General features: G+C 48.9%; 1 protein-coding gene across 1 annotated transcript; it reads right to left on the bottom strand.

Annotated features, from left to right (window-relative positions):
- Positions 1 to 3,506: 3,506 nt before the first annotated feature.
- Positions 3,507 to 7,667, bottom strand: LOC123424362 (receptor like protein kinase S.2-like). Its single transcript, XM_045107966.1, has 5 exons — positions 7,400 to 7,667; positions 6,501 to 7,042; positions 5,140 to 6,405; positions 3,850 to 5,025; positions 3,507 to 3,742 (listed from the first exon to the last, which is right to left on the bottom strand). Exons 2-4 carry the CDS (start codon positions 6,972 to 6,974, stop codon positions 3,904 to 3,906), a joined length of 2,862 nt encoding a protein of 953 aa, XP_044963901.1. The 5' UTR covers positions 6,975 to 7,042; positions 7,400 to 7,667; the 3' UTR covers positions 3,507 to 3,742; positions 3,850 to 3,903.
- Between the last annotated feature and the right edge of the window lie 3,272 nt (positions 7,668 to 10,939).

Raw genomic sequence — 10,939 nt, 5'->3', positions numbered from 1 at the left:
GAAAAAATTGAATGATAGAGCTCCTTGAGAAATTATTGACCCGGTCAAAATTAGGTAACCCAATTAGAAATTGAAGACCTCAATTAGTTGTGATGTCTTAAAAATTAGGAAGCATAGTACTCCCTCCATTTTTGTATACAAAGCCCAAACCCATATTACACGTACCTAGGGAAAAAATTATGTCTTCTAAGTCAATGTTACAAGATAGCTTGTCTCCTTGTTTACCGTGTATATTAATGTGTATTTTTCTCTTTAATGCACATCAATCCAGCGATCTTACTCATGCCTGCATGCAAAGGATAATTAATGCCCTTCTTTGTTAGTACTATGAGGCAAACACCATTAAAAAAGTGCTGACCCGGTTAAAATCAGGTGACCGAATGCTAATTGGAGACCTAAATTGAGTGTGGGCTATTTAAACTAGGGAACTTAGTGTTATAGATGATATTTATTGAATGAATGTATGATTAAGTTTATTTATTTATTTTTGAATCTTGATTAAGTTTACTTCTAGAACTCATATTCTATATACCTGAAAAGTTCATTCCCATAATATCTTTTATCTCTTTTTTTAATACCACTCCCCTTTTATCAAATGGCTACAACTGTAGCATCACATACAAGTAAATGAACAACAGCCGCTGGGGCTGCATCCAACCAGTCCAAGTAAATGAACAACAGCCGCTGGGGCTGCATCCAACCAGTCTTCCGGAGGAGAGAACCTAGCTAATCTTGCTAACTAATGAGGTACCTTATTATTCTCCCTAAAACAGTGTTCGAAAAGAATATGATTGAAGTCTAAGGACAAAAAATAACAATCCTCGACGATTGCAATGGCCATCGAGGATGAAAATCCTTGTTTGAGTGCTGAAATCACCTCAACATTATGAGAGTTTACTTCGATTCTGTTGCATCCTGCTGTTTTGGCAAGGTTTAAACCAAACCTAACAGCAATAGCTTCTGTTGTGAAGGCGTCATAGCAAATCTCCACCTTCTCATGAGCAGCAACAATAAACTTTCCATTGTGGTCTGTGATTACAACACCTATACCGATCCCTCAAGAGAATCTTGATCAAAGCTAGCATCCACATTTAGCTTAACATAGTCCCTCCTCGGTTTTTTCCAGCCTTCTATTCAAATTTTAGGATTTCTGGAATTCGCAGCAATGAAATTTGCCGCCATAGCTCGGACGGCCAGGTTGATTTGCGCCGCCGTTTGAGGGACTCCTCCATGAGTGATTTTCCTCCTTTCCCACCATAAGTACCAGCATATCCCACCTCAGCATATGTGCCATGTCAGCAGTTAGCTTCCAGTATTTTTCTCTCTTTCCATCCGTTAGTGAACAACCGAGAAGCCGATCGGTACGATTGTGAGAAAAGAAGACACTCGTTCCCCTACAACCGCCCCTCCCCCCTCTCTCAAACGGCGACATAGGTGGGCGGCAACATATGATTTTAAATCAGGGTGCTCTGATTGTACTAATGGACCATCCAAAGTCTGGTCCACCTTGGAGCCTTTGAGGCAATTTTGCCTCCTATCCTACATTTGTAGTCCTTGATGAGCTCATCGGCGGGAATTTGTTCCTTACCCCAGCCATAACATATTTTAACCTTGTGGCATGGCAAATCGATGGCTCCATGGACGGAGATGTGCATCAGATCCCTTACAAGTCTATAAAAGGAGAAATGACGAGCGCCCTGGAGAAGTGCACTATTGTGCTCTTGGGAGCATACTCGCCCTAGGGTTCCTCCCGCCACCGCCGGCTCCTAGCGCATCCGTCGCTGCGGCCGAAGCCTGTCGGAGCCGCCAGCTCCCTTCCTCCCCACCCCTCCCCGCTGTCGTCGGCGGGAGCCACCGGGAAAGGTCCGTGCGGTGTCGGCGACGGCGGGACCTCCCTTCCCGGCGCGTCCTGGATTACCGCTCGGGAGAGCGCCCGGATGACGGTGCGCCTCGGCCGACATGCGGTCCAGCGTTCTTCGGGTGGCTTTTCCGCGATGGAGTTGTCCCTTGACGTAGTGGTAGTGGTCGCCGGTGTGCTGGTCCGGTGCGTCGCCCTGGCCCAGATCTGGGCCCTTGGGCCTCATCTGTGTTTAGGTGGTGCTGCTTTTGGTTAGATGGAGATCCGTTCATGCACGGACGTGGATCGACGGAGCCATGACGCGCCTACTGCATCGCAATAGCAGGGGCTTTACGGCCCCTTTGGAGCCTGGCCGGACCCGTGGGCCCGCGGGACGGGAATAGGCACCATCTAACAGGTAACCAGCAGAGTAGTCCAGCCAACGTTGCAGCAATAGAAAACGACCCCGTCTCCTACTTACGCTTCACTAGCACAAGAAAGCAATTGTTTATTGATAACATGAACGCCGGAGAACAAATTTCCTCTCAAATACAACATCATTCCGAGTAATTCAAATGGACCATGCTACGTCATTGAAAATCTCCAAGATTCCAGGGTTGGACTTAGCCCGCGGCTGAGCCAAAATATACCTGACCATGCGATACCCGGCCTGGTCGGCCCGACCCGACCCTGCCCGAAAAAGCCCGACCCGACTTTGCCCACGGGCAGGGCTTGGGCCTAGATTTAAACCCATCGGGCTCATCGGACCGGGCTCGGGCCTAGAAAACTCCGATTTTCCGCCTACGTCGGGCCGGGCTTTTTCGGGCTCGGGCCGGGCTTGGGTCCAAAAGCTAGGCCCGACGGTCGGGTCGGGTCAGGCTTGGGCCTGTGTTTTGTACCACGGGCTTTTCTTGGCCCGGCCCGTCTTTTGCCCATGTATACAACCAAATCAATGGCCACAAAGTGATTAAAGAGATAAATCTTGTAATTAAGACCTGGCCTACTTTTCATCGCATGATTTCAAAGTGCTTCGTCCTGTAAAGCACAAGCCTATTAGAGAAAGGTGTAACAGCACCCGGACGTCTAGGCACCCCCAATGAATAGTAAAATAAAAATAAATAGAAAAAGTTATAAAAAATCTAAAACTTTACAACATATAAGATGATCAAACTTTGTAGGTTCTTACAAGTTCTCATGCCAAAATACCATGTAGAGAAAGGTGTACGAACAAGTTTCATATTTCAGTGCCAAAAGTGCTCAAAATTTGGAGTACTAAAATGTTTTTTCTATGTACAGCTCCTCAAATGTTTTTTTCACATGAAAAGTTGCAAGCACCTAAAAAGTTTGATCCTCTTTGATCTTGCAAAGTTTCAGATTTTTTCGATGTTTCAACATACGTACAAGACTGCAACTCTTCTACAAAGAAACAGAAAACAGGACATCAATCCATACGCAGCACATCCTACATCAGGCTTCTAAACTACCACGACATTTCCTTACAGCAACATAGCTATAACAACATCCGCACCATCATTATTATCTTCTCTTACTCTGGTCTCTAAGTTACCTAGGGCTGGTATTGTATAAACCATTCTTGTATTTTATTTCATTTGTACTACATATGTACTTTATTTAATTATTATATGAAAATACCATCGAACAAATGTTCTTAAAAAAGACAACAGGGTAGATGATGAAGAAGCAAACTATACATAATATTGGGGGTCCATCCCGAGCTTTGTCTTAAAATGCTGGCTCCAGCAAGCTCATCTATATTACAAGAAGCGGGGCGTTACCTAAGCATGGTAACACGATGTTCATCGGGGTGATTGAAGCGATTGACGGCCACTCATCACCTACCTTGGGCCATTGGTGTCATGGTCCATTTTCCAACACGTCAGGTTCCTAATTAAGTAAGAGGCCACAAAATGAGCAGTGAGCCCCCTTAATCAGTGCATGAACATGGTTGCAATTAATTGATGTGAACAAAGTTGAGTTAGCTTGTAATGTACCAGATTGGAATAGTAGCATGTCGATGACACGCTACTGCCATGTGGCGAGTCCGGTCAGTCTTCAACATTTTTGAGAAAGGGCCACAGACATGGCTCGTCAACTAAACCTGGCTCGTGCCTGCAGATCAACTCGTGCGCCATCTCGAGGTTGGCAACAATGTCTGATATGGCCGGCCGGTCCTTCCCAGCCAGCCTCACGCAGCAACGTGCAATCTGCGCCACACGTTTCAACGCATGTAGCTGCCACGGCGTTGGCTCCGTTAAAGGTCGCCTGTCCAACAAGTCCTCAATATTACCAGCCTCGATGATGGGTAGTGCAAAGGATACCATATCTCTATACATCTCCTCCTCTCCTCGGGAATACAGCCTTTTCCCTGTCAAAACCTCGAGTATGACCACGCCCAGGCTGTACACATCGCTCGCCGGCATCACACGAAATGTGTGCAAATACTCAGGGTCGAGGTACCCCAATGTGCCTGCAAAGCCGGGCTCCTCAAAGCATTCCTCAGTCGCCATGTCCCAGAGGACCGAAATGCCGAAGTCGGACAAACGCGGCACCCAATTGGCATCAAAAAGGATGTTAGCTGATTTGATGTCCCGGTGGATGATCGGTGGGTTGGCATGACAGTGCAGGTGCTCGATGGCACGGGACACACCCAGGAGCACATCCATGCGCATCTTCCAGGACGCCGTCACCGGCGACAAGGTGGAGTCCCCTGGATCAGGATGCAGGTGGTTGGAGAGCGTGCCGTTCTCCATGTACTCGTAGACGATTAGCCTCTCCCGCTGTTCTGGCCCTTCCTGCTCTTCTGGCACTTGCTGCTCCTTTCTCCACCTGGTTAGCAGGTCCCTTTTTTTCTTTTGCAGAGTGACTAACAGGCGCTTGTCCTTGCTCACACTCAGACACGATCCAAGGATGCAGATGATGTGTTTGTGTCGGAGCCGTGATAGGATGTCGAGCTCTGAGTTGAAGTCCTCTACCTGGTAGTCATCGTTATTGAAGCGCTTGATGGCCACCTCTCGTCCATCATAGAGCCTGCCCATGTACACCTTTCCGGAGCCGCCCTCACCGATCACGGTGTTAGGGGCGAAGCTATTGGTGGCAGCCATGATCTCCGGCAACGTGAATTCCTGAATTCCGTGCGGCAGTACCTCCTGAGCAAGCTCTGTAGACTCCTGAAAAAGAGACCACAACAAATGAGACCATAAATGAGTAGTGAGAGCGTGTAGGTCGGTAACACCGTGTCAATTTCTGCATTGTCGTGTCAGGGAGCAACACGATCAATTTACCTGCAGCTGCAACGACTGTGGAAGTGGAGACGCCGGTTCATCTCTAGTTGAGTCATCTGGCACAAGGACGTTGTAGATCCGTTGGAGGCGGCGTGGCGAGTCTGGCGAGTTCGATGACACGTTGCTGGCATGTGGCGAGTCCGGTGAGTCTTCAACATTTTTGAGAAAGGGCCACAGACATGGCTCGTCAACTAAACCTGGCTCGTCCCTGCAGATCAACTCGTGCGCCATCTCGAGGTTGGCAACAATGTCTGATATGGCCGGCCGGTCCTTCCCAGCCAACCTTACGCAGCAACGTGCAATCTGCGCTACACGTTTCAACGCATGTAGCTGCCATGGCGTTGGCTCCGGTAAAGGTCGCCTGTCCAACAAGTCCTCAATATTACCAGCCTCGATGATGGGTAGTGCAAAGGATACCATATCTCTATACATCTCCTCCTCTCCTCGGGAATACGGCCTTTTCCCTGTCAAAACCTCGTGTATGACCACGCCCAGGCTGTACACATCGCTCGCCGGCTTCACACGAAATGTGTGCAAATACTCAGGGTCGAGGTACCCCGATGTGCCTGCAAAGCCGGGCTCCTCAAAGCATTCCTCAGTCAACATGTCCCAGAGGACCGAAATGCCGAAGTCGGACAAACGCGGCACCCAATTGGCATCAAAAAGGATGTTAGCTGATTTGATGTCCCGGTGGATGATCGGTGGGTTGGCATGACAGTGCAGGTGCTCGATGGCACGGGACACACCCAGGAGCACATCCATGCGCATCTTCCAGGACGCCGTCACCGGCGACAAGGTGGAGTCCCCTGGATCAGGATGCAGGTGGTTGGAGAGCGTGCCGTTCTCCATGTACTCGTAGACGATTAGCCTCTCCCGCTGTTCTGGCCCTTCCTGCTCTTCTGGCACTTGCTGCTCCTTTCTCCACCTGGTTAGCAGGTCCCTTTTTTTCTTTTGCAGAGTGACTAACAGGCGCTTGTCCTTGCTCACACTCAGACATGATCCAAGGATGCAGATGATGTGTTTGTGTCGGAGCCGTGATAGGATGTCGAGCTCTGAGTTGAAGTCCTCTACCTGGTAGTCATCGTTATTGAAGCGCTTGATGGCCACCTTTCGTCCATCGTACAGCCTGCCCATGTACACCTTTCCGGAGCCGCCCTCACCGATCACGGTGTTAGGGGCGAAGCTATTGGTGGCAGCCATGATCTCCGGCAACGTGAATTCCTGAATTCCGTGCGGCAGTACCTCCCGAGCAAGCTCTGTAGACTCCTGAAAAAAGAGACCACAACAAATGAGACCATAAATGAGCAGTGAGAGCGTGTAGGTCGGTAACACCGTGTCAGGGAGCAACACGATCAATTTACCTGCAGCTGCAACGACTGTGGAAGTAGAGACGGCGGTTCATCTCTAGTTGAGTCATCTGGCACAAGGACGTTGTAGATCCGTTGGAGGCGGCGTGTGATGCCGATGTGGCTGATCACTGGGAAGAGGATGAGGTAGGAGTCGATCTTGCCCTGCACCTCCCTGAACCTTTCGGCCGTCCTGCCGGCCATGACGAACTGGTACGCTGCGCTCCTCCCCTGGCAGGACACGACGAGCTCGTGGGCGTCCCGGAGCGTGTCGCCCAGCCCGGCTAGCGGCTGAGCCGCCTCCGGCTCCTGCACGTGCGGCAGCAGCTGCGCGATCATGAGGACACGACGAGCAAGCTGCTCGCACTCACTCCTGTTCTGCCGAGCCGTCATCGCGGCCTGCACAATCATGGAGATGAGCCCGCCGACGTCCGCGCCCACCAGCTGCGCCACCGTCGCCGCCTGACCCAGCCCAGTCCACAGAGCCATGGCAACCGCGAGACTCAGGCTAAATGGATGGCTCCTCCTGTCTTCTGCTCCCTGTTGCCCTGAAACTTCTGCAACAGATACAGAACAGATCAGTACAGCACGGCGGCAAAGCACATCGGCCGCACGCAACAAGCAGCCCTCAAATGATGGCGTCGTCTTCCCCTCTGACTCCTCACGCGGCTGCCTCCCCTCTCAGATCCACGCCACCGCAGGGCCTCCCAAATCCGGCCCACCACCCTGGACAGTCGCGTCCCGCAATCCGCCGGACCGCCGTGACCCCAAATTCGCCTAAACACCCGCGGCCCCCAAATCCGGCGGGTCTCCGCGCCCCTAGTAGTCGCGGCCGGGCGCACCCTGCCGGGGCCGCCGCAAGATAGGAGATTCGAGATTTGAGAGCGGGACGGACGGGAGGATTGGAGGCTGACCTCTGCTGCCGACGACACGACGCTCTGGCTCGCCAGCCGCCGCCACAAGTCGCCCGCGAGAGTGAGGAGGAGAGGTAGCGTCCGTCAGTTGGTTGGCCAATCCGCTTCGTGGCCGCGGTTTGCGGGGAGACGGCGGCGGCTTCCCGGAAATTCCCCGGGAAGCCCCCACGCGGGTATCGGTGACCGACCACGCTCACGCGTCGCACCATCATCAGAGCATCTTCAACAGCGACCCAACGCGTAAAAAATAAGTTTGCAGCGCGCGGTTCGCTTGTATTGACGCGGCGACCAGGGCTGTTTCCAACGGTAGTTGTAAAATGCAGTTATATGCATAAATATTTCATACATATATTAAAAACGATACATATATATTTCATACTTATATAGATAAGGATCATCGTCCTTTTCAGAATCGTCCTAATACATAGGATATATAGATAAAACGATATATAAATAAAAACTATTAGAACATAGTCGGAGTCGTCCTCCTCCTCGTCATCGTCGGTGTCCGAGGTATCGAGCCAAATATCATCCCAACGCTCGTCGTCACTGTCGAAGAACGACTTGCCACCGTTGTTGACGACCTCGCACTGCGATATGGTCAGTACCGTGCGTCGACGCGTGTCATCCCGCTCCTCGCGGCGCCTTACCGTCCTCTCTGTCCAGAAGGCATTCTTGGCGGCAACGTCCTCCGGGTGGCGCCGGCGCCACCCCGCCATGGATCGCTCGTGCCCCTCGTCGATGAGGAGGCGGCGCTGCCGCCGACGGTGCTCCTCGCGATCCTGGTCTTTTATTAGACAAGGCGGAGGGCGACGGCCTGCGCCTACTTGCGCGTGTAGACGTCGTGGAAATTCATCTGCGCGCGAGGCCGATCTAGGCACCACGCCGCCACGTCGTACGCGCGGGCGGCCTCGTGCGCGGTCTCGAACGTGCCGAGGCCGAGGCGAACGTCGCCGGAGCGGAGGGGTGCGCGTGGACGCCTGTGTAACCCGAAGATCCACGGCGGCGCCGCGGCATGGTGGCTCGACGGCGGCGCTTCGGTGGCGGCGCGACAGAGGAAGCGGCGAGGAGAGCGGCAGAGCAGAGCGCGTGGCAGAGGGAGCGGCGTGGAGGGCGATGGGCAGCCACATGGCGAGCGCCGCAATTTATAGGCGCGTCCAAGCGATGCGCCAAATCTAGCGTGTGGCCGCCAGCTTTCTCCCGCACGTTAGTTTCCCGCATCCGCTGAAACTATACCTATCAAAGCCACTTTTGTAAGTCCTTACTCCTCATGCCTTTGAACTCCGGTGATGCACTTCAATGATTGTAAAATATATTTGTATATGCAACACCGCAATAATTTGCCAATCAAAGCGTTGGGTCACCGCTTGGTGCACCTTTCCTCATGGTTGGGGACGACGGGCCACCGGACTAGGTATGATGAGGAGAAGCATCGTCACAGTCAGAGACGACGAGAAAGATGGAAAAAATGAAGAAAAAACTTGCAGCAACTCACAACTATTATGGGTCATACAGCGAGTGGTGCTAGTAGTGCCAATTACTATTTTGATTTTTCAGCTGCTTCACTTTCATTGCAGATCTTACTAAAATAGATACATGGCACCAATGTCTGCTGAATTTGTATACACCATTTTTTCTTTAGAAAATAAGGCCAATTTCCAGGACCTTTCCTTGTTGTTATGCCTGCTTTGAGGGTTTTTAGCTTTTTTACCTGCTGGTAGTTTGTGTGAGATGTAAATCGAATGATGTCTGCTTTCTTTAAAAAAAGACTCTGATTTTATCCGATTCTAACCAACTCTTAGATCAAATCTGCTTCACGTAATCTTAGTAAACCAAACAACACAATATAACTCATCTAGCTCTCAGATCAGATTCAGCTTAGTAACCAAACAATACAAGATAACTCATCATACAATTCTTCAACTACATGCATTGGGTATTTCTCTGTTTTGCTAGCAGGAGAAGTAGTTTGTTCAACCTGGACTTCAAAGTAGTCTCCCCCCTGCGTCCCCTCACTCTTGTCGCGTGGAATTGACGTCCTTGAGCCCTCCCCCTCGCCCGCGACCTTGGCCACGGCAACGCTGCACTCTCTGATAGCGCAACAATTCTTCAGTTGACATAGTGCATCAATTCTTCAGTTAATCGATGTGGAGGAGTGTAACGTTTTGGTGGAGCTGGGCCGACCAATGAAAACGCAGCCCGTGGATCGCTGACGTAGCCCTACTTCCTGATCCAGACCGTCCATTCACGGCGATCCAATGGTCCGGACAGGTGCGAGGTTTTGATGGGGTTTTGAGGGGGGGTTTTGAGAGGTTTTCAAACGTTAGGGTTGAGCATAAGTAATTCAAAAAAAATAAAAAAAATAGGAAACGTGTGGCAATCATCATTCTATGTGACTAACTCCATAGGAAAAATAAGAAATCTAGACTATGAAGTTTTTCATGAAAAAACCTTCACCAACTTGGCTATCACGAACGAGGTTGTAGGGCTTTTCAAAGGTTATGGTTGAGCATAAGTAATTCAAGAAAATTCAAAAAATAGAAAATTGATGCCAATCATCATTCTATGTGACTATCTACTAGGAAAAATAAGAAATCTGGACTATAAAGTTTTTCATGAAAAAATCTTCACAAACTTGGCTATCACGAACGAGGTTGTAGGGTTTTCAAAGGTTAGGGTTGAGCATAAGTAATTAAAAAAAATCAAAAAAATAAAAAACTGGTGCCAATCAATTTGAGTTGTTAGTATATGACAAAGTAAGAACATGTGTACTGATTTTCCAATGTTTTATTTAAAAAAAAAATATGTTCATTTCAAACTTGGTCAAACCTAAGTTTGACAAACATTTAAACAAGTTTCAAACATGAAAATAACAAACCAAGCCTGGATCCTTCTTAGTCACTCCAAAAATGAAGCTTTTGTGAGGTTTTTGAAAGTTTGAAGTTCAACACCCAAAACCACTTGTCTTCACACATGAGTTTTCAATTAGCTCTAAAGGGGGTAAATACACCATTTCTAAACAAGTTTTTGTGTCCATCATGTCTAAAACAGCCAAATCAATTTGAGTTGTTAGTATATGACAAAGTAAGAACATGTGTACTGGTTTTCCAATATATTTTTATTTTATTTTTTATGCTCATTTCAAACTTGATCAAACCTAAGTTTGACAAATATTTAAACAAGTTTCAAACATGAAAATGACAAACCAATACTGGATCCTTCTTAGTCACTCCAAAATAAAGCTTTTGTGAGGTTTTGAAAGTTTGAAGTTCAAGACCCAAAACCACTTGTCTCATACATGAGTTTCAAATTAGCTCCAAAGGGGGTAAATACCCCATTTCTGAACAAGTTTTTTGTCCACCATGTCTAAAACAGCCAAATCAATTTGAGTTGTTACTTGTTAGTATATAACAAAGTAAGAACATGTGCACTGGTTTTCCAATATTTTTAATTTTTATTTTATTTTTATGCCCACTTAAAACTTGGTCAAACCTAAGTTTGACAAACATTTAAACAAGTTTCAAACATGAACACGAGAAG

The sequence above is a fragment of the Hordeum vulgare genome, chromosome 2H (assembly GCF_904849725.1).
Source record: "Hordeum vulgare subsp. vulgare chromosome 2H, MorexV3_pseudomolecules_assembly, whole genome shotgun sequence".
NCBI classification, from domain to species: domain Eukaryota; kingdom Viridiplantae; phylum Streptophyta; class Magnoliopsida; order Poales; family Poaceae; genus Hordeum; species Hordeum vulgare.
Note: the sequence above shows the minus strand (reverse complement) of the source record. Positions and strands in the feature narration are given on the sequence as shown.